Here is a 27,918-nt window from a genome sequence, read left to right as displayed (position 1 = left end):
CACAGTGCGATGACGTCATTAATATAGTGACTTCCTGACGTCACACAATTCCACCACGCCAGGGGCGGGGGCCGAACTGCCCCGTCACTGCAGGCCTTCAGCCCCCCTCCCCTTATATAGCGGCTAGCAAGTCCCGCCCACAGGTCCCATTGGCTGGGCTCCTCCGGCGGGGGTTGCGATTGGCCGCGGCCGCTGTCAGTCAGTCGCGGCGCCGTGCGGAGCACCGGGAGGCCATTGTGGCTGGGGCAGCGGGAGGCGGCGGCCGGGGCCGGTCCAGCCGCGTCCGACCCAGGTGAGGGGGTGGCCGAGAGGGGCGTGCTGGGGCGGCGGGGCTGGAGCCGGGGCGGGACGAGCCCTGGGCCGGACGAGCCCTGGGCCGGACGGAGTGCTGAGCTTGTCCCGCGGCGCGGGCAGAGCCGGGGCGCCCCGCGGGCCGCTGCCCGGGCCCGGCCGCGCCGGAGGGACGCGGGGGAGCGGCAGGGCCGGGCTGTTCCTCCTCCGGCCGAGCCCCCCGCCCTGCCCGTGCCGCAGTGCCGGCCCCACGGAGCCGCCTCTTCTCGTGCTGTTCGCCTGTCCCTCCGTGCCGGCCCCGGCGGTGCCCGTGCGCGGCCGGCCCGCGCTCGGCGGCCCCAGAGCCCCGTCCCGGGAGGGCAGCGGGACCGAGCGCTGCGGGACCGAGCGCTGCGGCCGCGGCCAGCCCGGGCTCTCTAGAGCCGAAGGGATTGCTTAGCAGAAGTTTTAGGAAAGATGTGAGAAGACTCTTCTTGCTCGCTTCTTACATGAACAGCGAAATTGCTTACAGCACATGCATGTTTAAACTTTTTCTCTCTTTACACCAGCTTGCCCTGGCAGAGTTCTGAGATGCTTTCAGTGTCTGTATGTAATAGTTGAATGAGGCTATAACAGGTAGTGGTGAAATCTTCGTTTGGTCAGTAGTGTGGGTTGCTTAAAGAAAAAGGTCTGCTTTCCAAGAGTTTCCAGTTGCAAACTACCTCTAAACTGCTGTAATCTTTCGGCATTACTCGGGTAGTGCTTTGATACACGTTTGTTCTAAAGGTTGGCAGTAGAGGAGTGAGGTGTAACTCACTGTGATTTTGTAGTTGGACTCTTTCCTTTTGATATATACTGTTGTAAAGATGAAAAAAAATCCTTCTTACTATTGAATGATAGTCCTTAAAAGGGCACACCTGACTTAGAAATGCCTTTGCAGAGGTGAATCAGAGAATAGGGGGAGATTTTCTGCACGGGATTCCCGTATGTTTTCATAAATATGTGTGTGTGTGTGTGTATTCACTGCTAATATTGTCAGTAGTAGAATTTTAGCTTAAGACTTAAAAAAATAAGCCAAGCTTCATGTTGTTCTTGTGTTTTGTTGTCAGTAATAACATTTCTGTAACCAAAACAACCCTAGGAATGTGTTCCCAGTCTGTTTCATAAGCTTTTGACTTGAAGATATCCAGAGTACAAATCTAGTTAATAATGAGTTGCCATTTTAATAAATACGTTTTAGGGAAGTGACTGTTCAATGCAGGATGTATTCTGTAGTGCAGTTGCTTTCAGCTTCTAAAGATTTCTCACTGGAATTGTGTATAAGCCTACTACTGGCAGGTTTGGTATGTTGGTTATTTTTCTAGTAGGAGAATAACAGGTAAGTACTAAGAAACTTATTTGACAGATATACTTCTTACTTGCACAACAGGAAATCTATTTTTATTTGGAGGCTCTTTCCCCCAGAGTGGATTGTCTGAAGTCCTACAGCTACAGACCCATGGCACCTAATTTTACATTATGTGTATGTGTGAATTAATATATGTCCTGATGCACTTAAGCAGCTTGAAGCCCTAGTGAAAGTCAAGACTCATGGAGAGCTGCTTTGCACAGAGAATTGCAATTGTGTTGAAATACATAAAACTTGTGTGTTCTGATAACCCATTTCTCCCTTTGGGGCTTTTCTAAAGAGCTTATGCTCATCTCCAAGTGATTTTTGAAAGGTGGCTTTGTGCAGACAATGATTCTTAAAGAGAGGGTTTTTTCAGGATCAGGCTAATTTTGTTTTCCCATATTTCTTTATCCCTTTTTATAGAAAAGTGTTTCATTAACTCCAGAAGAGGTACAGCCTTGTTCTTGTGTAGCTGACAAGTTGATATCCTGTAGCTTGATACTCAGTTTATGCAAAATCTGTATTTTTTTTGGTTTTGTCTCTAAGTCCTTGCAGAGGGAGGATCTTGACCTTTCAAATGTACTTTTCTTAAAATATTGAAGATTCAGTGAAGATACCATAGGTGCTGAGGAGCTATTCATCAAAACACTTGGTACCTCAGAGTGCATAGCTTTGGAATAATGAGAAGGGTTGGAAAGAGGAGTGGGATGTACTGGGAAAGTCTGGAGCTGCCCTTGAGGCATCCTGTGGTCTCATGTTAGTGCTAGCTGGCTGTGCAGCTGCATCTGACTGCCTCTGATATTATTGTGTAGGAGATACCATTTTCTTCCTTTTTCTCCCTGTGACAGAGCAGAAAGTTGGTAGCCCACATTTTCCCTGTGCTGATCTTTTTTCCTCTGCTTTTTTTCTAAAGCTTCTAAGAGGAAATGTCAAATAAACTGACTGTCTAAATTGCTGCTGGAGGTGACCCAGTTGAATGTCTGCCTCTTAAAATGCTGCATAGATTTTGAGAAACTAGAAGGTAAAAGGGACTCTAGACATTTCTTGAGAATCTCTTAAGACTATTACAGTTTGGTTTAAACTCAGTCTTTACTAGGATTTGGAGGTCTTCCATCTATTTTACTGCAGATTCCTTGAGTTTATCAGCTGACTTAAAACATGGAAAAGATGCTGCTCCCTCCTACGTGCACTGAGGAAGACAGAAATACAAATTCTAATTCTTAAAGCAACAAAAGTTATTTGTGTGGCTTTGTGCCCTTCTAGGGTGGGTGTCTGGGTTGCTCTTGAGGCTTTTCTGTTTTGCATTGGCTCACAGATACTCGGTGGGGCCAGTGAAGCGAGGGACAAGCTGTGCTTTCAGTAACCAAAGCAGGCAGCCCAGAGCACAGCTGCTCCGGGGGAAGGGGCTGCTTGCATTTCCTGTTTTAAGGAACAAGTTTGAAGAGATTTGCCTGTGCAAATCACTCTGGGCCCTAATGGCACTATCTGTCATAGTGAATGCAAAATTATGAAGGGGAAAATTTGTTAGAGAGCTCTTCAGTAATTACTGAGGTAATTTACTTGTAAGGTTTGGAAGAGGGATGGACAGCCAGGAAAACTGTTGGTCTGTGCTCTTGTTACTGTAGCACTTAAGAGCTGAAGAGGTTGAGTCCATTACTGTGCTCTCTGATGTAATTACTTACCTCTTAGTCATTCTTGACAGATGAATTTAACTAACTCTCTATTGTGTCAGGAAAGACTCTTCTAAACTGTAGCACAAAAGTCTTATTCTGTAGTACTACAAGGACTCTGGCTGATAGTGCAGGGTGTTGTGGTGTGTATAGAATGGGAAGGAAAATGTGTTGTTATAAGTCTGGATCAGGGAAGGGTTGCCTGGCAGAGCCCTCCTTGAAATTTTTACTGAACAAGGCTGAAGGGAATGTTGGAGAAATTGCAGCAGCCGCAGGGATCTGGGGGGTAGTTTTGTTTTAAACTTGTTTTGCTGTTTTAATCAAGTCTTTTATTAAAACCCTGTTTCCTTCTGTCCATGGACTCCGTGGATGAATGTTGTCACTTTTATCTTTGTTCCCAGGGTTTGAAAAACATACTTTTTGATTTTTTTTTTCTGTAATACAGAGATTACTACAGTCCTAGCACATAGCAGTAGTTCTAAGTTATGGAGTAGCCTTCAAGGAGTAGAGAGTTTTATTTGGGTGGTTTTGTTTTGAGTTGTTTACTTAGATGCTTTTTGTTTGAGGGATTGGAGTAGGAACACGCATTTCCTTAAAGCTGTAAAAGCTGTAATTGCTGTCTGTCTGCAAGTATATTTCATTAGCAGTGGTAATGCACGAAACTGAAAGAATGTTTGTTTATGAATGAATGCTTAATGGTGTGCTGTTGAAAAATTCATATGTATTAAAATATGTATAATATTTCCCATCCTGTCTGCCGGAAATTAGTGAGATATTGAACATTTGTTTTCTTTCTTTTTCTTTAAGATCTTGAAAACTTTGCCAGGTCCCTGAGAGAGAAAACTACATGACACTACACCATGACTGACAGTAAATGTGATAGTCAATTTTACAGTGTTCAAGTTGCAGATTCAACATTTACTGTGCTGAAACGTTACCAGCAATTGAAGCCCATAGGATCAGGGGCACAGGGCATTGTTTGGTGAGTAATAAATACTTTATTTAAGTATTAAAAGCTATAAATATAAAGCAAAGTTTGCATGTATTTCTGATAGAAGCACCAGAATGTAAAACACTGATAATACATTCTCTTGTTACAGGGTTATGGACTAAATAAATTCTTAACCAGTTGCTTGCTATAGTTCATGTGCAATCAGGGGTTTTTTTGTTCTGTTTTTAGGGAAAATTAATATTTGGATAACTGCATAAATTAGAATGGTCCACAGATTTCTTCCTTTTCCATTAATCACTTTATTTCTGTTTCTAGTTCTCCCATTGCCCTTGTAGTTGTGATATTGCAGTGTAAGGTATGACAATGGTGAGAGATTCTGGGTTTTACTCGTTTCTTCATCATGGCCCCTTTCTTCCCCCTCTTTTATTCCCAATCACTCCTGTCCATTTCTAGGAGCCATCAATGCAGTGCCTTGCCATTAACTGGCAGGATGAGGCAAATCAGTGTCATTGTCACTCCATGGATTACCCAGAAAGGGATGCTGTGTGAGGGGCTGGGCTGGCCGGCTCTCCCTTGGTGTGTCACCCCAGCTTTGTGTCCAGCCTCCACTGGCCCAGGACGTGGGAGTCTTTAGGCTGCTCCTGAACCTTAGTCTCTTGTATGGCACCACACCTCTGGGCCAGCTAAAGGTAAACACTTTCAAATGTTTTTTAGACTGCAGCTATCCATTCTGCACAATTTAGTGCCAGCCCATATTTTGTTGGGCAAAACTTACTTGGTAACAGCAGAAATGTTTATTGATGTGGGTTTTCATTCCATAAACAGGGGAGCAAACAGATGTACCCAGGAACTCTGTGATATTGACTTCATCACAACACATGGTGGGCCGTTTGTACTCTGAATCCAGCCTGCAGTTTCTCTTCATCTGTAAAATCTGCAGAATAACTGTGATGACTCATGTACTGTGAATAACTCCTTAACAGCACCTGCCCATGTCTTCTTGGCCTTTCCATAACCATAATAAGTTATATAAGTAGGAAAAGAGTGCATTTCTGTGAAAACAGGCCTTATTTTTAAAAATTTTTAGCTACCTCTCTTGTCCTGCTGATAGGTGACAAACAATCAAAATGAAAACACCATATTTCATTTTTCTTCAGTGGGTTGAGTGATGAGGGGTCCGAGATCTTGGTCATTAGGATTTGGGGAAGATTTCGTATAGTACTGACATTTTCCAGGTGTCTGTGTTCTCAGAGTTATGCTTGGTTGAGATGGTGTGCAGGAATTTGGGGTGCTTGGAAGTGTTTGTTCTTTCATTAGAAGCAGAGCATTTTTAAGCCACATTACTTTGGATCTCTGCTTCAGAATGAAATGCAGGTAGTGTTAAGGTCATTGTGTTGGGAGGAAGAGGAAATTATTTGATTTATTCGCTTGTTTTGAAACTACTTGATTTATGGAACAACAGTGAAACATTGCATGGATTTTCATCTTGCTGTGAAATACCTCAAGTTGAACAAGGTGCAACATCTTAGTTTCTCCTAAAATCTTTATGCAAGGGAAAGATACATTTTACTTCCTAGTTTTTTGTAGAAAACTCAGTGTAAGATGAGTGCTATCCTGCTATGTTTGGCTGAAAAAATTGTCAAGACATTAGGCTAACACACAGATGTGATGGCTTTTTCATCATCCTGTGTTTAATATAAAAAATAGGAGAAGTTTTTCTGGAGTTTTCTGTCTGGATTTAATTTATTCTGTGAGGAATTTTTAATACCACCTGTGTCACTTTAGCTAGGAGAGATCTAAATTTTTTTCTTTTTGCTTTTTTTTTCTCATGATATTAATGGGAAACTTCAGTGGTATTGCTCCATGTAGTTTTAACTTTGATATTAAAATGTAGGATAATAAGTAGTTTTAAAAATATATACTTAGGAAAAATGGTAAACGAGAGCTTGAGGAAGATGAAAAAGCAACTCAGCTTTTATGTAGAGGGTATTTCTAGCTCACAAAGCCAGGAGAGAAACTGGATACATCGTTTGTATTTTATGTGCAAAGTAAACATATTTAACTTACTGCACTTCTTCATTCCTAGGTATTAATACAGCTGAAGTCTGCTAATCTATTTTGGACTGAATCAAAATAACTTTTGTCTTTAACTTCCTCACATCTTTTTTTTTTTTTTCCTTTCTTGTCCTTGATTTCCTAAATTTTCTAGTCAATCTCCAAAATAAGAGGTTCAGGTAGAGTTCTTCATATGTGCCTAAACTAAGGCTTCTCATACATCTGATTTGTCACATCACACAGGGACACTTCCCCTAAAATTGTTCCTCTATCTGCTGCTGCCCTGTGATTTACAGCTAATTCATGCAGACCCTGTTGGTTACTGGTTTGATACTAATTCACAGGTATAGTCATTAACATATGGAAGTTATTAAACATTAAAGGCATTAACATATAAAAATTAATTTACATGTAACATCTTTTGGGTGGATACTGAAATATCAGTGCTTTCATGTTTATGTTTAGGAGGAAAATAATTTCACCAACTGTCTGGCCAGTTGCTTTCCTCCCACTCTGTGTTTCCTTTTGCACAGGCATAAAGGGTTTAAATCAGAGACTTGGTGTAACACTCAGTAATGACTTGTGCACTTGTGCACTTACTTCAGAAGCAAGCTGAAATAAATGCTACCAAGTCTTTAGTTAAGTGGCACATTGGTTCAAATTGGGAGGCATCTCCCAAAAAAACACATCTCCTGGGTGAGCCCTGCCTTGTGGTGGTGTGGCTTTTTTCTAGGAGGGAAAGCACTGACTTTAGGCTCGGAAACTTGATAGATTTTGAGTATTGTTCTACTTACAGGGAAGCTGTATTTTTTGTTAGAGTACTGTAGTGTGATGGCCCTTTTAAGTCTGATGTCACATATAACTTGATGAGATAGGAAAGGAGCTCACAAAGAGCTTAAATGTGCTTGGAAAAAATGTGAATGAGAATTCTTTCCTATCCTATGAAAGGAACATCAAATGGAAATAGGGTAATGTGGGAATCCTTATTTAAAACTGAAACTGTTTAAAGACTACAACTCCTGAATAGCATGTGCTAGGAATTCACATATATTTTTGCCAAATAGTCTGTGTTACTGATGAAGACTATTCTCACTTTAGTCTTGTTTTGTTTATACAGATACTTTAGCTTTAGATTCTTTCAGCTATTAAAGCAAGTGTAACTTTGACCTCAAACTGCAGAGGGAAGGAAGAAACACAAGTAAAAAGCAGGGTAAATTTTATGGTCATGGTCACTTTTAAACTCTTGTATTCCTCCCTTCAGTCTGAGTTTTCCTTGTTTCTCTATTCAATGCATTTTTTTCCATCCAGAAGCAGATGATGAATGTAATTTTCTGCTAGGCATTACATTTTTTATCATTGCAAACTATCCATGTACAGGAGAATATTGATCCCTGCAGAAGGGATCATGGAGACATGGTTGTGACTCTCCTTCAGCCAAGAGAAATTTCTGCTGCAAATACTAAATGATTGTCAGTCAGCAAAAGTGTCAAAAAAATATTCCAAATATACAGATTAGGCAGCTGCAATGCTTCTTGATTTTAAACAGGCCTGAAATATTTTTAGATCTTGCAGTTTTGGGTGTGAGTCTTGAGTCAGCAGTTTCAAGTCTAAAGACAGAAAGGAGAGCAGGAAGACCTCTGATGAATGTCAGTGCTTCTGTTTGACTTACTTGTATTTATTAAAGGTTGTATAGTTTTTAAAGGATGTTTCTTTTCTGAATTAAAATTAGGTGTAGTAGCAACAGGCTAGCGGATATACTTTGTCTTAAATCTTGATTTCTTTCCTTCCTCACTTCTGCCTCCCTTTTGCCCCCTCCTCTCCCTCAAACAGACTTCAACTTGTTTGTCTTTGAACACTTCTAGTGCTGCATTTGATACAGTGCTTGGAATCAATGTTGCTGTGAAGAAGCTGAGTCGTCCTTTTCAGAACCAAACCCACGCCAAGAGGGCCTACAGAGAGCTCGTTCTTTTAAAGTGCGTCAATCACAAAAATGTGAGTCGGGCTTTGTTGCTCTCCTTGCTCTGCCTTATCTCAAAAGCTCAGCATTTGCTCTCTCACTTGCTGTTAGTAACCACAGGAATGGAAATAGTGACGGGCTGGAAAGATTTGCTGTGGGCAGTGCAGTTCTCCACAATGTATGGCTCAGTTTTTGGGTGAGCTGCTTGGGGTCTGAAGTACAAGGGGAGGAAATTTGTGCTGCCATCAGTGTCAGTGTTAGAGACCAGGCCTTGCTCTGTTGCATTTGCCCTTTTTAAGCCATGTGCAGCACTGCCTGTTTGGCACTGGGGTGGTTTGTGGGTTTGACCATTGTAACTTTACTGTATTTAAATCATCTGAGCTTAGGCAAGATTTTTATTAAATACAGTGTTTAATTGCTGAGGTTTTCAGGGGTACAGCACTGTCTACAAAATTGAAATGCTATGGACAATACTTGTGAATTTTGAAATCTTTAAACTCTCTAAAGTGAGCCATGATGTCAATGCTTCATTGTTCAAATACAAGAATATCAGGTTTATGTGGCTGCTGTGTGCTGGTACCAACATGAACTAGAAACATTGCTGGTCATTGAAGCTGTGCAGTCAAATCTCAAACTTCCTGCAGTCAATTAGCCTTTCAGGGCTGCTCTTTAAGTAAGTTTTTGGTGCATCCCAGATGTAGCAGAATAAAAGCAAGGTGGGTAAAGATGGCAGTAGAGCAATTTTAGCAATTCTGGAAATAGTACATCATAATCTAAGTTTAATGGGATGGTGTGGGGCAACTCTCTGCACATGGTGTTAGACAGCCTTGGTTAAAATTCCTTGCACAGCATGTGATTTAAAATAAAGAGATTATTATTTATGGGGGGAAATGGGATATATTTCAGACACTGGGGAGGGAGCTAAAAGCTGTCATATTACTTTAAAAAAAAGTGATTTTGTCCTGTCTTGGTTCCCTTGGCACGCATGCTGCAGTTTGGAACTATTTCTGAATTGGCAGTTTTTCAGCATATGTGAATTAAGTGCAGCCAAGTAACATTCAAATTGTGTGTATAGTAACAGTGTGCACTTTATTTTGCATAGTAACTTCTGCAGTAGTAGAGTTTTGTGTGAATTAAAGCAGAAGTTTCTTCTAATGTTTTGTTTTTTGTTTTATAGATTATTAGTTTATTAAATGTATTTACACCACAGAAGTCACTAGAAGAATTTCAGGATGTGTAAGTACTGGATTTTTTTTCATTTTCTCTGACAACTACTAGGCTAAGCCCTAGATTTGGATTTCCAGTATGCTACAAACTTCATGCTTTGAAAATCAAGAGTAGCTAAAAGCTGAAGTGGGCAGTGAAAAAGGGAAATTTACCTTTTATCATTAGTCTGCCATGCTTTGCTTGCCCATGGGTCTGGTTTGCGTGCATGGTCCTTCAGCAGCTCCATGGATCACCTCAGGATAGTAACTTGGTCGGGATAACATGAGAGCAATTTTTTACTGTACCAGTCACATCAGCACAACAGTATTTTGGCCTCAATTCAGAACTGAATATATTTCTGTTTTATTCAAGCATTATCAATTGGTCTAGAAAGGATTCATGGCCATTTGATTGGTGGGATATCCTAGGTTCCAGTGAATGAGCTGTTGTGATTTGTGAATAGGCTGCTTGGGCAAATGAGGGAGTGTTTGTGTCTGAAGAGGGTAAGTAGATGATAACTGAAAATTATTTTATGATCCTTAGTTTTCCACTGTTGTTATCCCGATTTTCTAATTTTTTAGAGTAAAATACAGTGAAAGAGAGCATTTTGTTGCATTATCTGCAATCTCTACATCAACTTCACTCAGTTTTTCATGATACATAAAGATAGAATTGTTCTCTGTATTACTGTTTATAAAACTAGTGGAATTTTAATACTTTGTGATGGAATATTGAACACTTAATTTTTAATAGTAAGACTTTTTGAATAGATAATTTTACTTTGTAACTGTGACCATGCGTGGGTTTTTTATCATTGGTTATTTGACAGTTAGGTTAGCAGAGGTGATTTTTCTTAAATATCTCATATGCTAAACTTAAACCTATGAAAAATAAGACTTGAGCTTTTTTAATACTTTCTTTTTTGTGCTTTAGATATTTGGTTATGGAGCTGATGGATGCAAATTTGTGCCAGGTTATTCATATGGAATTGGATCATGAAAGAATGTCTTATCTTCTTTACCAAATGCTATGTGGGATCAAGCATCTCCACTCAGCTGGTATCATCCACAGAGTAGGTAGTAGTAGATCATTAACAATACTCTTTGTGAACACAGTTTTTATGAAACAGGGAGGAAGGGAGGGGGTTGAATAAATAAGTACATACACCAGGGCAAGAAAATGCAGTTGTTAATAAAATTACTTTTTGGCTTATCCTGATTGTGGAGGGGAGTGTGTGGGTATTATTCTGTATGTTAATCCTTCCTTAACTGAAGTGATTTCTTGTTAGGATTTGAAACCCAGCAACATAGTAGTAAAATCAGATTGCACACTAAAAATCCTTGATTTTGGACTGGCAAGAACAGCATGTACTAACTTCATGATGACTCCATATGTGGTAACACGATATTACAGAGCACCGGAGGTTATCCTGGGAATGGGATACAAAGAGAATGGTAAGCTGCTGGAGTAACGCTTTACATCTCCTGTCTAAAGTATGTCTCTCTTGGAACATAACTACTGTAAATAGAGGAGGGAGGGCTGCTTTCCCCCATCAAGTTTGTTGTTAAAATATACTAATCATGGTATTGGAAATGAAAATTATTACAGTGGGTTTTTTTTGTTGAAAATATGTGTATGCTTTTCTCATTTAACATTAACTTCTTCCTCTCCCCTGCTGTAGTTACATTCTGTCATATATTTACCATTATCTTTTTGCCATGTTTTTTATTCTCAGAAAAACTGTTGAGGCTGGTATTAAAAAAATCTGAACCAAAAAATCAATATATGAATAATAAACCCTTTAATCAATGTAATTTTATTTTGAAACATCTTCTTTTAACAGTGTGTCCCCTTAATGCCTCTCTGATTATTAAAATACGTTGCAGATTCCTACCATAAACCACATCTAATATTCTCTTAGGTCTGCTTGGTGCTCAGAGAGGCTGGGTGTTACATTACTGAAACCAACACAGCTGTAATATACTGAACATTCAGCCAACAAAATTTCTCCCAAGGAATTGTCTTTGCATTATTGGGAGTTTTACCTGCTGATTTTTATTAGCACTGGACTTGTATGTTCTGTATCACAAGGGCTTGTGGATGGTTTTGAATATCTGTAATTTTGGGTTTGTAAAACAAGGGACTTGTGGGACCTTGCTGGGCCCTTCATAATGATAAAAACACTTTATTTAGTGCAGAAGGCAGCTTGTTGTACAGCAAGTGCTGATGTGGATCAGAACTTCAGCAAAGATTGTTCTGGTTGGGACAAAATTAATTATCTGCAGGACTGTAGGAATACAGTGTGAGCTTTCAAATAAATAATTGTGGTATTTAAAAAAAAATGTCTTTAATCTTTTGTCCTTGTTGCACCTAACATATGATAGTGGATATCTGGTCTGTTGGGTGCATTATGGCAGAAATGGTCCTCCATAAAGTCCTGTTCCCAGGAAGAGATTGTATCCTTCTTCATGGTGGTTTCACAAGTGTAAACACTGATTATGTTTTACAAAATACAAAATTCAGGAACAGTCAGTTGGTGTTGATATGATTGAAAATTCATGTGAGCAGTTTGGTTTTCCACGTTGTTGTGTTTTACTGTAGATGCAGATGGTTTTGTTTGTTTTCCTCACATTTGTTCATGATACTCCATAATTTGATCATTTCACTTTTATTTTCAGTTGATATCTGGTCAGTTGGGTGCATCATGGGAGAATTGGTGAAAGGTTGTGTGATATTCCAAGGCACTGATCGTATCCTTCCCTAGTCATCCTTGAGTCCCATTCCACTTCAACAGAAACACAATTATGTAGATCTGTATAAAACCATAAACAATTAATAATGTTAGCAAAACATTTAATAATGTTTCACTAGATCCACTGTACTCTTTGAAATTAGTGTCATTAACCAAGTTGTTGAGCTTTCCATTTTATTTTCTTAGTAGACTATATTTCATGTAATTTACAGTAGTTGAGTCCAATGTGTTATGAGCTCCAACTTTTGTAGTTTAAAAGACAAATACTGCTAGGTTTGAAAAATAGAAAGTAGCTTATTTTTTACTCTTTCTCTTTGTTTTAAACAAAAGCCTACAAAATTACTTCTTAACTATGCATGGATTTTGCTGATTATTTATTTGAACAGTAGACTAATTTTTTTTTATTGCACAATTTGAGTTTTAGTCAGATTTTTTTCTTGTTTATTAGGGGTTGCTGGGCAAAGGTGGCCTAACGGCCAGCACACTGCATGAGATCTTTTTTTATTATTATTTAACATAAAAAGAAAAAACTTTCTGGAGGTTCTTTTTTTTTCCCATTTTATGAAAATTTGATTTTGGACTGACTTCTTCTATAAGACAGTTGTTCTTCCATTTCTCCTTCCAATATTTTTAACCAAGATTTCATAGAACCATAATCTTTGAATGGTTTGGTTTGGAAGGGGCCTTAAAAACCATCTCATTCCAACTCCCCTACACCTTCCACTATCCTAGGTTGCTTCAAACCCCATCCATCCTGGCCTTAAGCCCTTCCAGGGATGGGGCAATTGTGCTCCAAGTTTTTAAAGCCAATATAATATTTTTGCTCATCAGCAAGGGGCAACCACCACTAAAAAATCAGGTGCCTGTTCACAGATATTTGTGTATCTTATAGAGGAGGATTTCCAATTTTAATGCTAAATTTCATGACACTAATCTTCAACAGTTGATCATACATTATTTAGTAGTAAATTGATTAAACATTAAATAAGTATATTTTTTTTCTACCTTTCTTCCTTTCTATATTTATTATTTTACCTTTTGAAGCCTTCAGACCAACCTAACACAATTCTTCATGGATGTTATGTGTCTTTCACCTGCATGTTGTTAGCATGGGCTATTTTGATTTATTCATGAATAAATGAAGGAAATTTTGTTTGTACTTGTTGAATATACAAGTTATCATTTGTGATTCTCTCAGGGCCACTGAGAGAAGCTCTCCCAGTCTATGTTTCAAGGAGTCTCCTCCCCTGATAGGGATGTGCATAGCTGTGCTTATGGGGATTTTTGCTTCTTGTAAAAGTTTCAGTTCTCTTTAATGTGAGACACTGACAACTGTTTGTCTTGTTGAGGCTTTTCCTGGGTGATCACTGCCTGGGTCAGATTGTCACCTTCAGCTGCAGGATTGTCTTGGCAGGGTGGTTTCTGGGCAGTGCTGCTGTGCATGGCCATGAAGCATTGCTTTTGTTGATTGTGTTTGGGGTTTCTTTTGTTTGGTTGCTTTTTCAAAGTTAAATTTTAAAATGTCTTAGTAATTGGGCATTTAGAAGAGGGAGCCAGGTTCAGTATATTGCCCAATGCTTGCCCTTGACTCTCTTCAGGAAAATCTGCCCTTAGATTCAGTAATTTGTATTTTCCCAGATGGTGGATGGGAATTTCTGGGATACTTGCAGCAGTGCTCTGGGTGGAATGAGATGCTCTGTGTTGCCAGGGTGATGGATGCACAGAACCTGCTCCAGACTGCTGGGGAGTGCTGAGTTACTGCCAGCTGCTTTTGGGAATGAGAAATGGGGAAAAACCAGGCACCTAAGGTGACATGGTGGAAAAGCCTGGCAGCAGCCATGTGTGTTTGGTGTTCTTTCTGCCCATATGGAGAAGGAAACTGATGGCCTGACCAATGCAAAAAGCATGAGGGGTATTTGTGCTTTCTTGGGAAAAGTCATGCTTTGTTGTGATTGTAGGAAGGACTCTTTCCAACTTTTCTTCCAGAGTCCCTAAAGGCAAATAGACTTTGCATGGATTAAATGCCTGGTTCCTTCTGACCCTGAAGTCTCTAGAGTGGGGAGAGTGGCTTTGTGTGAAGGCTGCCAGGTCAGTCACAGAGCTCACTCTGCCTGCTTTATACTGAAATCCCACTTGGATTTCTGCTAAGAGGCTTATTTTAAGCCATCCTATATTGAGAATTTTTTCAACTTTCACCATCTGTAAAGCACTTTGTAACTGAGATATTGGTTTTTTGCTTGTTTTTACCTCTAAAGTGGGATGGGTCATTAAGTGTTCTGCCCTTCCCTGCAGTCTTCTGAGGCCTCAATAAATTGGACTCTAATTTGATTATCTGACTAACCAGGATGCTGTTTCTCAAAGGAAAAGCATCTTCTTGAATCTAGATTGGTGGAGCTCTCACACAAATCAGTTTCTCAGCTAGGAACAAAATTTCCTGATGTATGTTACTTTTCTGTTTGTCTGTGCTTTGTTTTAGCATGACAGTTAACAATATCAGTTCTGAATTTTGATTTTAATATGGCTTTTTCATTGGAATGCATTCAATAAACAATAAATTTTCAATCTTTGTATCAGAAGTCTAAAGTCTTAGCGTGGAGCAGTGACTATATGTATATTCATAATTGTATTCTTGACACACTAACTGAAATAGAAGCACCTCAGTGTTTTTTAAATACATCTTAATTCAAAGTACAGCATATTTGTTGTTTAGTTGCATAGTCTGTCTATGAGAATGGATAGGTTGAAGTGCTAGATGGTGAATTTAGCTATGAATTTTTTTGCAAGGTCAATGGATAGGCTCTGCTGGAATTGCACATTCTTCTTATCAGGAAAAACTGGCAAGTGTAGCTCTGAGTTGACTTAAATGTTCAGAATATCAATGCAGTGTCTCCTGAGTGTGATAAATGAGCTTTGTTTGCCCAGCTGGGCTGGTTCAGAGCAGGCTCTGGTATCTCTGTAACAAGTGTCACCATGGCTGGGGAAAATGCCTTCACTTGAGAGGAGAAGAGACAGTCCTGAAGAAACATGAGGCCCCATTTCAATTTGTGACTTGCAAATACTATTCTTATAAAATATTTACATTTTGAATTATAAGAACAGAGTTATCTGTGAGTATGATGGTTGATGCACTTAAACAAAAGAACCTGCTATAGAACCTTCTAGAATATGGATTTCCTATTCAGAACTCCTCTGGACTTTTCCTGAAATTGAAAAAGAAAAATAAATCAACCCCATCCAAACACCAACCAAAAAAAGCCCCCAACCATCCAACTACAGCCCTGCAAAATGCTCCAACTCAAAGTTTCATTTCCTTAGGAGACAGGTACAAAGCTCCTTACTTTGGTTGGGATGCATTTGTGCTTTAGGGTTTTTTGTGTATTTTTCTCTAGCTTCAAGAATCTTCAGTGTTCCTGATGTTACATTGCACTTCAGAAGATTCCACAGCAGCCTTTCTTTTCTGACCTTAGAGTTGTATTGCTATGGATACAACTGCCAAATAAAGCTTCTTTTGGATTCTAGAAAAATATTATAATTAGAAAAAAGATACTTAAGCGTAATGCATTGTGCAGCACTTCCAGCCTGTCCTTCAGACTACACTTGACACAAAAATAAGATTCAGATTTTGTAACTTTTTGCATGGCAGTTCAGAATACTGCTGATGCTGCAGTCAAGTTCATCTTTGTGTCCTCTGTTCAAGTTCTTGTTAACTTCTCAGATTTTTAAGTGGTATTTTTTTAGAGTGCAGACTTCAAATTCTTCAGCTGATTTTCCTAAAGATATGGTGCAGATATTGATCAATGGAATAAAGTTATTGAACAATTAGGAACACCATCCACAGACTTCATGAAGAAACTGCAGCCTACAGTGAGGAATTATGTAGAAAACAGGCCCAAATACCCTGGTATTAAGTTTGAAGAGCTCTTCCCAGACTGGATATTTCCATCAGAATCTGATCGGGACAAGTTAAAAAGTAAGGCGAGTTTTTTCTCTCTGTTTTCCTATGAAGTTAACTTAAAATGTCTGCAGCACACTTAATTGAAAGCCTAATAAAAATGTTTATTGCAGTAGGTGTCAACATTAAAAGCCACATACTTTGTTTCTTTCATTTATGACAAGTCCTCAGATCTTCGTAGTAGTTACTAAATACTCTTTCCCTGTCCCAGGATTCTGTTTAATTATCTTAATTTTAATCCATTGAATAATATCTGTAATTTAGTGTTCTCCAAAAGTAATACTTTTTATTACTGATCATCTTGCTCTAAGTGCATACGGCTCATGTGGGTTATATTTTATCTTTAAATAATTATTGAGAAAATTTTATAAAAACCAAAACCAACAATCCACTTTATTATATTCTGTAGAGCAGACATGAAATTTTGCAGTGCATGTCCTGTGTTTCCAGTATTTATTTCCTGTGTCAGACATTAAACTCTTCAGCTCTTTTACATGTGTGTTCTTTTCACCTTTACTTTCTAGCCAGCCAAGCTAGAGATTTATTGTCAAAAATGCTTGTAGTAGATCCAGACAAGAGAATTTCTGTAGATGAAGCCTTACGTCATCCTTATATTACTGTCTGGTATGATCCAGCTGAAGCAGAAGCTGTAAGTTTGCAATTAAAATAAATTTTCTAAGATTCCAATTCAATAACTTTTAAAATACCTCTAATTTTAGTCAAGAGCATGCTTTGAACTCATTGGCTAGCAGGAGTTACACAGGAAGCCTTCAGATGAGCATTAGGGGCAGAATCACCTGAAGGACAGCTGCTGGTGGGGAGCTGATACAATTCTGAAAATGGTTGTTAATATTTCATTTTACTTACAGAAAGAGGTGCCTGTTTGGTGGCACTTGAAACAGGGCCTTGCTCTAAAGCCCTGTAAAGCTTTACAATGAATTTAATTTTGGTTGTTGCTTTTAAACAGCCTTTCAGTTTGAGGCAGGACTTAAAAGCAGATTCTGGAGTTGTAAAATTAATGTCTTTGAAGTATAGGGAATAAACTGCCAACAATGAAGGTAAAAAATACCAAAAAAGTTGTCATGTTTAGATTTTTAGTTAAGATTGAGTGTGTTAAGTCAATGTAGTAGGCACTATAGACTTTTCTTTTCTTTTCTTTGTAGCCTCCACCTCAAATCTATGATGCACAATTGGAAGAAAGAGAACATGCAATTGAAGAATGGAAAGGTAAGGAGTGAGCATGACAAATTACATCTATTGTAGTATCTTGTGTTATTAATGAGTGGCTGCAATGTGTGCTGGATTGTGTAACAGACTATTCCAAATAATTCCCACCGTTCCAGATAAGCAGTACTGCCTGTGGCAACAGGAAAAGAAATCGGGTGGAAACAGATTGTGTGTGAATACATACCTAGGTGTGTGAATGCTCATATATACATGGAACATTCTGAAATCTGTTCAACAAAATGCTGAAATTTTCTTTTTTTCTTTCCCTTTTTGTTCTTAAGTGCATGTAATCTATAGAGCTTTTTCCTTGCTAGAGAGTTCTCTGAAAAAGAAGCATGCCTCTTCTCAGTGTGCATTGTTTAAGCCATATCTCTTGACAATATTTACTAGTTCATTTGTTTTAGAAATCTAAATAGCAGGAGAGTCCTTTGGTGTAGTATTTTTTCTCTAAACCCATTGCTTACTTATTGACCAAAAAGATTAAACTGTTGACTTAAACAAAAGAGTAAACAGCACTGTAGTATTAAAATCAATTTCACCTTACAGTTTGAGTAAAAACCATTAAATGGAGAGGCAGTTAAAATTTTAACATCTGCCATCACAAGACCAAGGGTAATAGGCATCTTTTATTACTACTTTGAAAGCTGCTTGCTTTGTAAAACAGCATTATAAATTTCAGATATTGATTCTGGCTGATCTATACATATGTTATCCTTTGGGCATGCCTGCACAGGTAGGTAGGCTTCAAATCATCTTTGATTACTGCAAGGTGGAAAAGTAAAATGGATCCACTAAATGTAATTGAATGCATTTGTAAACATTTTTACTCAGAATTGAAGAGTCCTTAATCTGTTTAGATATTGTTATCTAGGTTACATTAAGACTGTGGGTACACACATAAGCTTCTGTGATTTAAGTTACAGCTCTGGGTTTTTCTGGGTGTTGTTCAGATGAATGTATCCTAAGTTGTCCTTGACTAGTAAATGAGGGTTTCCATACAATATTTTAACTGTTTAACTTTCTTCAAAATATGCAGACATTCCTCAGTGTGCCCATGGAGATGGTTCTTCAAGAATAAAAATTTGTGTATAATTTTGCTATCAAAGTAAAATTTCCAGGGAGGTTTTACATAAAATCAGATTTTGAATCCAAATCCAAATGGTAAATAAATACCTCTACAGTTCCACTTCCAGAGTGACCCTGAACCATTTCCTTGTACCTTGATACAAATGTGAATTGTTTACAAATCCTCTGTAATCTTAGAGTGTTTTTCCTGTCTCTTTTTTCTTTTGTCCCACTGTTCTCTTGTAAGAACTAATATACAAAGAAGTTATGGATTGGGAAGAAAGGAGCAAGAATGGTGTGGTAAAAGATCAGCCCTCAGGTTAGTCATTGTTTCAGTAGTTCTGTAACTGTCACACATAGCCCTGTGAATGAAGAAATCTGCTCAATAATCCAGGTAGGCAAAGCTTTTGTTGTTTGGGACTCTTGAGACTGATCTGCCTTTGGAGATCCATGTACTCTGCTTTTAATTGTTCTGAACTTGTAGAAAAAGTTCACTGGTCTTGCATGTCCCACACTCTGAGCTGCCTTGTCCCTACAGGGCTCAGTCATCAAATGCCCCAGTGAGCTCACCTGGAGCTCAGGTAACTGTGCTGAGGGCTGTTCTCAGGCTCAGCATGAGCCCCTTTCCTCAGGGCTAAACAGATTTAGGGCTCCCTCAGGATACTTAACAGTGCTGTGTTTGTGCCCATGATTGAATCCTTGTGTTTGCTGCTGTTCTCACAGCTCAGTAATCAGAATATTGTACTGTCTTTTTTTAACTATATCTGTTAGATCTCTTGACACTCAAGTCATTCACACAATGCATTCACACTATGCATTGTCTGTTCTTCCTTTCCTCCACAGAGAGGGAGAAAAATAAAAATCTCCTCAAAGGTCACCTTGGCTTTTGAGTGCTAGGGCCCTTACTGCTTGCTTTTCTCCTTTTTTCATTAATTCCTTGATTTTCTAAGGGTTTCTGTGGGGAAAGTGCTGCTCACAGCCCAGAAACGTGGTTATTTGTGACTGAAATATTGTCTTGCCTCAGATTTTATTATGTTTGGTTTTCTTAGCACAGATGCAGCAGTGAATAGCAACACCAGTCCTTCCCAGTCATCATCTATCAATGACATTTCATCCATGTCAACAGAGCAAACATTGGCCTCAGACACAGACAGCAGCCTGGATGCCTTGACAGGACCCCTCGAAGGATGTCGATGATCAGCTGTGATTGCAGACTTGACTTTGGAAAAGAACTCTAGTTTCCATTGGGCCTGAATTGCTTGTAAGTTAATGGAACCAAGTAGAAAAACTCCATGTTCTGCATGTTCTGCTAAAGTAATGCCTGTTGTTTTTTTTACTCAGTTGTTATGAAATTGCCTGCTTAATGTTGTAGAATGGAAGCAAATCAATGTCTAAAGAACAAAAAAACCCAGTTAAATTTAGACACTATTACAGGCTTTTCTTTGTTTCAGCCTATTTCAGGTGAGCAGTTATAATAGACTTTTAGCCAATAACTCCTCTTAAGTGGCTTCATCAATCTCCAGTCCCATCTGGCAGGCTTCTGTGACACAATGGTTGTTTACATTTAGTACAGTATTGCTCATCAGTGGGTTTTTGAATGTATAGTCCCTATGAAGTTTGTTTTACTGTGTGACTGTGGCAGTTTGCTTTATTTAATGACCAGAGTGTTGTGTGTAAGTGTGAGCTCACATGTGGAATGCTCTCAGTACTGTGTTTAAAGGGCAGGTTTTCTTCCACATAGCACTTTTTTTTTTCTTTTAATCAAACCCTTTCTAGCTTCACTTTTCAGTAATTCTCTCTTCTTGTAGAAGAGATAAACGTGAAGTTTAAAGCATAAAGCCATTACTTTGTATTTCACCTGAGTGTCTTTTTCAGTCTTTTAAATGTGGACAGAAGATACAGTGGCTTAAATAAATCATGAGGAAGAATGAGTGACTTTTCTGTGAAGCAGTGCCTGTTTAGAAGAAGAGAGTGTGCTAAAATGTTCTGTATTTTCTAGCTTGTGATACTCATCCTTTAACAAAGATAAACAGAAAATGAAGTTTTATCTGTGATGCTCTTCATCCACTGCAAGCTCTGATAAAAGGAGAGATGACTTGGAGATACTTGCAGCCTCAAAAAGCTGCATAAATGTTTTCCATTTTTTTAATGGGTCCATTCTATCTAGTGAGTAATTAAAGAAATAACAGTACAGTAGTTCTGAGTCACTTGTAAATTAAGCATTTAGGTAACAGAGCTTAGCTCTATTCTCACCTTAGGAAAGTCTATTTGTTGTGAGAAGAAAGATATGTTTAATACAAATTTTCTAAATGCAGTGTCAGACAAGAGGAGGAAGTTATTTGCTGTTTCCATACAGATTTATCAATACAGTTTTCAGAATCAGATAATACAAAATTTCCTGTTACATTGCACAATCTGTTGAATTAGAAAATGCATTTGCAGTAGGGTAGGAGTTAAATTGCTCTGTAACACACACTTGTGACTTGGAGTGCACAGGTGTGAAGTTTGCTGTGCATGTGAGTGATTGAACTACAGAACTGTAATAGTAATAGACATGTACAAGATGAGGTAAAACACCACTTTCTTAAAGGCACTATATTTAGCTGTTGATCAGATGCTCTTGCCTTGAATATATAAATAGAACCTGTAAAATACACTGGCCCAGAGAGCCACTGCATTACTGACATACTTCTCATGTAAAACACAATTGTCCATTGTTCCAGGCCTTTTGACTTGAAAAGCAGCACTTTCTCCTTATGCAAACCTGGCTTTTATATTAAAATTCTGCCCCTTTTTAATAGCTTAATTTGCTTTAGTAAAAATACCAAGATTTTAGTGTCCCAGAAGATTTTAAAAAATTAACAAGGTAGTTAATGTTAACTTCAGAATTATATTCTGGCATATCTGATTTTTAAAATTCTCTTTAATTGTTGTATTTGGGGCTTGTGTTTTTTCTTATTGTTTGGTTTTCAGCCTATGGATAATTTACTTTTATCTTTGGATACTGACAGTATATGTGAAATATTTTTAGTGCATTCTTGGCACTGGAAAAACATTTAAAAATACCTATTTACCATATAGCAGAGCAGTACACTTTGCTGTTCTTTTTCTTTTTTTAGTCCATGTTATTTGTGTAAGTTAAAATAGATGAAAACACCTATTTACAATGAACAATTAGTGAATTTGTCTGCTGAATTTCATTTTTCAAGACTTAAATTTTTCAGCTGAAGTTGCACTGTGCTATGTTCATTTTAACAGTTCCTACTTTAGAAGACTTCATGATTTATTGCTTTTTCCCCATGTGATTTGAATACTCACAGAGTTGAATTTTTCCTGTTGGACTTGGGCTGCTCAGCACAACAGAGGGTTGGACCAGATGACTTCCAGGTCTATTCCAACCTAAAATATTCTGTGATTCAAATTGTCTTAAAGTGTTTTTAACAATACTGTTCTGTCTTCATGACTGGTATCTGTCCTTCTCCTAGTACATACTGTTAGCTTGAAAATATACTCTTGGAACAAGAAAAGAAACCCCAACCTTGAGATTAAATGAGTTTATTTGTAAATCTTGTAGGAAGACTGTCTCATGCCTAAATTTTTTTTATGTCTTCTTGCTATGGCATACATTGAAGCTTAATTACAGAATGCCTTCAGAGCATGCATGAAATGTCTGTGACTATTGTGGATTTTGACTCCAGTTTAATCCAAAACCATAGTGCAAATGCACATGGATCTCCAGAGGACACATCTGCAGACAATACCCAGCAAAGCCAGGCAGGTGCATGCTGCAGGTCCCAGGCTGTCCCAGTGTGCTCATGTGGGCCCTCAGTGCACTGCATGCGGCTCCTCCCCTGTCACTGCTCCTGTGACTGCAGGGCAAATTCAGTGCCAGGTTGGGGACATGGTGGTCAATGCCACGAGAACCTCCTCACTGATGGAACACAAAATCCAGTGTAACTTGACAGGGAGAGTTTGGTGTGCAATAGAATCACTTTTATTCCTAATACTAAATTTATGTATGTAAAGTGATGCAATTGACCGTGGTTTTGCACTTTGGCATTTATAAATATTTATATGTATTTAAAAATTAAGAATATGTGTGTGTATACATATATATTAAGAAAACAGCTCAGTTTTGTAAACATGAATGTTACTTTCCTTTGAGAGACTTTGTATAGTGTTAACACTACGGCAGCATACATAGACAATTTATGAACTATGACTAAAATAAATGGTGGTCAACATAGATATGATCTGTAATCTTAACTGCTCACCTGAAAAAAAAGGGATCTTTGGCTGTCAATAGATACTTTACCAGAAACTTGTTAAACATCTGAACACTGAGTAGCTGAATGGCATTGCAGAAATGGAGTATGTTTTAAACAGTTCATTTCATCTTTGCTCATATCATTTTTCCTCAAAAAAGCCTTTAGAAAGAGAAGCTTGGCATTTTGCAATCTGGGTAAGCAGCCTGTACTTGTACTTTGAGGAAATCCTGTGATATGACAAGTCTGGGTCTTTATGGAAAAAGACAAGAAACGAATGTCAAAGGCTTTGTCTGCATGGATCATACAAACTAAACTAGTCTAAGGACTGGAAACTACAATTTGCAAACAGTCTTTGAAATTTTGTAATGTTTCCAGCAAGGGCTTGCATTGTCTTGTCAAAATAATGAAAAATTCAACCTTGACTAGAAATTAACTAGTTGGTTGGAGAGTTTTAAAAGCTGTTAGGAACCAGAGGGCTCTTGAAAGAGGTTTTGTCTTTTTTTACATCCTAACAGAGCATATTTGTTTATTCCAAATTAATTAAAAGAAAAATGTTATTCCATATGTTTAATTTTTCTTTCTTAAAGGAAGGACCTTAAATGCTAAATTGCTTTCCTTAAAGTTAAAATTTTATGAATGAAGTAGGATTTAGCTATTCCAAACACAGCTGACTTGGAGTTGCCAAGGACAGGGTGGGTGAGCCTTGTGTTGTCACAAGGGCCACCCTCCAGCTGGGAGTGAGCTGGGAGGTCCCAGCTCCAGGTGCAGACAGACAGACAGACAGACCTTTGTGGTCCTTGGAGAGCGTGGGTTCAGTCTTGCAGCAGCACAGAGTGTTTGGGGTAGGTGCTGAACTGCATTTGTCTGCATGTTCTACATGTGTCATGGATTCTAGCAGGGCTTGATGAGCCTAGTGAGACCCTATTCTGGGAAGCAGATTCTTTCCTGGGATGAGTGTTGTGTCATTCCTGCTCAAAACTGGTTTTGATCCAGGCACACCTGCATCCAGATGCAGAATTTGGACTTGAGTTCTATAATGAATCTAGTGACTTCTTTGCTTTTCCAGAGTGTCTTGAATTATTTTTTTAACATGCTGAAAGATGATAAAAAAAGAGTATTCTGGTTCATTATTTTACATATTTTATTGTCTTTTACATGAGTGGTGTTCTAAAAGCTTCCTACACAAGTTGTCGAATCAGTTGTGGTTTTTGCCCACTCTGCATGCTAAAATAATGTCTGGGGCTAAAATAATGTTTTAAGTAAACCATCTTTTCTCATGTTAGCTTTGGAGGAAATTGGAGAGATAGCTTTTCTTTTTTTGTTTGTGTTTTATCAAATGATTACTTTTGCAGCTAAAATTTCAGTTGTTGGATTTCAGTCCCACAGTGTTGCTTTGTGGATATAAATTTCCTGGGTCCTCTATTTCAAATTTGTATAAGATGTCCAGTATAAAATTAAACTAATAAAATGCACTCTTCTGCAATTTGTTATTGAAAACAAGGCAAATCATTTTGGTCCAAGAATTGAAAACAAAATAGAGAAAATACATTTAACTATTTAAGTTTATTCAGTGATGCTGCTGCTTATTTTTTTAAAAGGTGCTTGCAGTTTTGCACAAAAGAAATCAACTTTATTAATTGCTGGGTTTGAAGCACTTTAGGATTCTTCTAAATACAACCATATATGGTGTGAAAAGGAATGACATAACATACTTAATGTGTTTAAATTTTGGTTGTAGCCTTTGCAATTCTGACAGATTTGATCAGCATGTTTCTTTAAACCTGTTTTCAGAGATCAGAAATCAGAAACCTTTGGGGGGCTGAAATTTAACATGGTAAGAGATCATTTGAGAAATACCTTCTGAGTGGGTGACTTGATTGGCAACGTGACTACCTGGCCATCTATTAAATAAAGACACAGCAATGTCTGTTCCTGCAGCAAGGGCAGCTCGCTGTGGGCACTGGGATTCCTTTTTTAAACAAAAAAACCCTTTTCTTAACTCTTGGCTATGCATCATGAAGTTGTATGTGCTGTGGTGAGGCCAGGACAGCTTTGTGGGACTCTCCTGCAGCAGATCTCTGTGCCTGCCAGGGGAGACACTGTCCCTGCTCTGCAGTGCTCCAGACACCAAAGCCCTGGCACCTGTGGGGTGTGCTTGAGCAAGTCCTGTGTTTCTTTCCCTGGTGGGCAGTGGCTCAGCACTCCTCAGGCTCCTTAGGATAACAAAAGTAGGGGAGGAAGGAATCAGGTGCAAAGAGCAGTTGGTGCTGGCTGCCTGAAGCAGAGATTGTGTTTGTGTTTGTTGCTGATCAGAGCTCCTTATACCCCTGAGCACGTGCTGTTGTCTTGTCTTCTAATGGGGAAAAGCTTTTTTTAAAAACCCAAGCGTGTCACATTTTCTATGAATTCAGATGCTTAAATTGGTGCTAATTTTTTAAAAGAAAATGTAACAGATGGTTAGCACTGTATTTGTCTGTTTTTGATACCTATATTTTCTTAACTGGTAGCAAGCCAAACTTTATAAAATGACTAATGTGCATTTTCAGCTCCATCAGATTCCCAGATTTTCCTAAAGTAAAATGCTTAAACTTCCATGGTAGCTACTGGTTCTTTGGAGCCATTGCTTTCAGGTGTTTTAGACACTAATCAAATGAACACAATTAGAACAGACAGAACAATACCTAACTATCCCTTTCTTTAAATCACAACGTGGTTCCCCAGGTGGTTTTAGCAGTTTAAGATGCCTAATTAAGAGCAAATTAGAGATACCTGTGTGCAGTTAACTCAGTATATTGAAGCCTTACTTGGTTGTTAAGATAATTTATAAAGATTATACAAATCTTCATCTATTTTAAAGAGGGAATAACAAGCAGAAATAATGAACTGTTTTCATACAAATGAAATGTAAATTCCAGAAAATATATTATTTAATGTATTACAGAACACAGGATATTAAAGAGTGTAATAGGCTCATTAAGTGATTAGTTATGAAATCCAGTTTTTATCCAATGACTCAAACCCTTTCCAAAATGTAGTTCTCTGAGAATTTCTTTTGAATGCCTTCAAGTTTAACTCCTCTCAGAATCAGTTGTTGGTTTGGTGTCCTCTTTCCCACCTTCTGTTTACCAAATGTCACCAAAAGTAGCATCAAGCCCTATCATTGTTACAGTGTTCTGGTTTTATGGCCTTACCATTAGTTCTAGTCTGGTATATACTTTCAGAAGAAAGATGTGCTTTGAAGTCTAACTGCAGATACATGTGGCCTCTTCTGCCTATGGAATTAGGCTTTGATTGTCATATCTCATTCTCAATGCTTGTGCAATAGGAACATATTCCTCTCAATGCAGTGGCTATTTTGTCTGATGCTGGACTTTGGTTTCAGGATGACTAGAAAGTTTTTTTGGGTTTGTTTGTTTTGGTTTTTTTTATGGACAGCATAAAATGGTTTTTTGGACTGTTACTCTTTAGGAAACTAGAATTTGATAAGGAAAACTGTCAATAACTAGTTCTGTAGTTTAAGCCTTGTTCTGAAGCTTTTTGGTTTTTTTTCTTTCCAAAAATGTTATTGTAAAACAGTACTAAAGCCACTGTAAAATTACAAATAAATATGTATACATAAAGGATTTGAGCAGTCTGTCTTATTTACTGTATTTTTTTCTTACTTACTTATATTTTACAGAATTACTTGGTTCTTCCTGTGTTGAAGTAGAATGTTTTATATAACCAATGATGTATGTTTGATGTATAGATTACTTCTTTCAAAACATGAAGTTAAGTTACCACTTTAGCTTCCAGTTAATGGAAATGTAGGTATTGGCATGAAAAGTGAATGAAAAAAACTGAAAGAAATTGATTGGAGCATTTTTTTTTCCTGACCAACTGGAATGTTTGGACACATTAACAGCACTTGGTTTTACTACAACTGTGTTTTGAAACTTATTTGAGGGGTTTGTTGTTGTTGTTTAAATGGCAGAAGCTTGAAAAAAATAGTTCCACTATTCTTCTTTTGAGGATGATGTGAGTATTTTTGCAAAGACAGTGATGAGGTTTCCACCTTGCAGAGCTGTCTGCTCTGACTCCAGGGCATGGGACTAAAACTGAACTGCTGCTTTGATCTACTGGATTTAAGGAAGGGTTTCTGAAATTAAAGGGAGGATTAACAGCTGCCTTCCCAGATCCAGGGCCAGGGCTCTCAGCCAGCTTTTGGTGCTGTGAAAGCTTCACCTGGGATAGTCTGAAATTACATTTACAGCAATGTTTCTTTCTTGTGTGGAGAAGGTGGAAGTTTTACCTCTTCTCTACAAGGCTTTGCAACAGAGTATCTGGATAAAGCAGGGATGGCCAGTACATCCCAAAACATCCCTGGGTTAGATGATGGGATGTTTTTCAGGTTGCTGTTTGAGCTACAAAGAAGATCTAATCCATTAAATACACACCAACAGCAACAACAAAAATTCAGCAGGATGATGATGTGTGAGCAGGGAAGTGCTTTGCAAAGCATTGCCCAAGAACATTCCTCACTTTTGCAGTACCTTCTATTTCCTGCAAGTTCTTGATGCTAGTAGGACAGTTTTTAAAAAAGTAAGGAGGGAGTGATGTGATTAAACAAGACTCAAATATTTTTTGAAGAAAATGGGACTTCAGAAGTTGATTTTTCTCACAGGAATAAGGTCTAAAAAAAAGAATGCAAATGCTGGAATTCAAATGAAAAACCTGCTCATTTGTGATTGCTTGGTGTGAAGGTGGCAATGAAACAAGCTCTCGTTCACTGATGCACAGCCATGAGGGCATGAAGGGGGTTGGCCAGGAGGAACTTGGGAGGCACTGCAGACAACCCTCTGCATCTTCCTTTGCTCTCTCTGCATTTCTCATCCCCATCTCCCCCAGCCTGTACCCCTTAGGCTGCTGTCCCAGTTTCCAAAGCATCCCCTGAAACTCCAACTGCAGTGCTCTGTTGTGCTCCAGGCTGGTAGAAACATAGATAACGTAAAGCACAAGATTAATTTCCCTCTTAGAAAAGCTCAAGTCTTTTAAAGTTAGCCTTTTTAAACATATGTTCCCATAAATACAAGTATTGGCACCCCCAATACGTTTCCAATCTTCAGTGTTATGTATTAAAAGCTGCAATTTTTAGCTCCCTAATTTATAATAAGT

The 27,918-nt window shown here is 38.5% G+C and overlaps 1 protein-coding gene across 7 annotated transcripts; it reads left to right on the top strand.

Annotated features, from left to right (window-relative positions):
- Nucleotides 1–141: 141 nt before the first annotated feature.
- Nucleotides 142–26,387, top strand: MAPK9 (mitogen-activated protein kinase 9). Of its 7 annotated transcripts, none has more exons than XM_050979685.1 (13): nucleotides 4,194–4,312; nucleotides 4,736–4,971; nucleotides 5,108–7,547; nucleotides 8,200–8,310; nucleotides 9,472–9,530; nucleotides 10,434–10,572; nucleotides 10,789–10,954; nucleotides 12,179–12,250; nucleotides 16,040–16,222; nucleotides 16,729–16,853; nucleotides 17,368–17,431; nucleotides 18,744–18,815; nucleotides 19,551–26,387. In XM_050979685.1, the coding sequence occupies exons 6-13, from the start codon at nucleotides 10,444–10,446 to the stop codon at nucleotides 19,691–19,693; spliced, it is 954 nt and encodes a 317-aa protein (XP_050835642.1). In that variant the 5' UTR covers nucleotides 4,194–4,312; nucleotides 4,736–4,971; nucleotides 5,108–7,547; nucleotides 8,200–8,310; nucleotides 9,472–9,530; nucleotides 10,434–10,443; the 3' UTR covers nucleotides 19,694–26,387. The 7 variants fall into 7 exon arrangements, 5 of the variants coding, with proteins under 5 accessions (XP_009089663.1, XP_018770985.1, XP_050835642.1 ...); XM_050979683.1 differs by having other exon boundaries at nucleotides 8,200–8,329; XM_009091415.4 differs by lacking the exons at nucleotides 4,736–4,971; nucleotides 5,108–7,547 and adding an exon at nucleotides 142–292 and having other exon boundaries at nucleotides 4,138–4,312; nucleotides 8,200–8,329.
- Nucleotides 26,388–27,918: the final 1,531 nt, after the last annotated feature.

This window comes from Serinus canaria, chromosome 13 (genome assembly GCF_022539315.1).
Source record: "Serinus canaria isolate serCan28SL12 chromosome 13, serCan2020, whole genome shotgun sequence".
NCBI lineage: Eukaryota > Metazoa > Chordata > Aves > Passeriformes > Fringillidae > Serinus > Serinus canaria.
The sequence above is the reverse complement of the archived record's forward strand: the minus strand, read 5'-3'. Positions and strand labels throughout refer to the sequence as shown.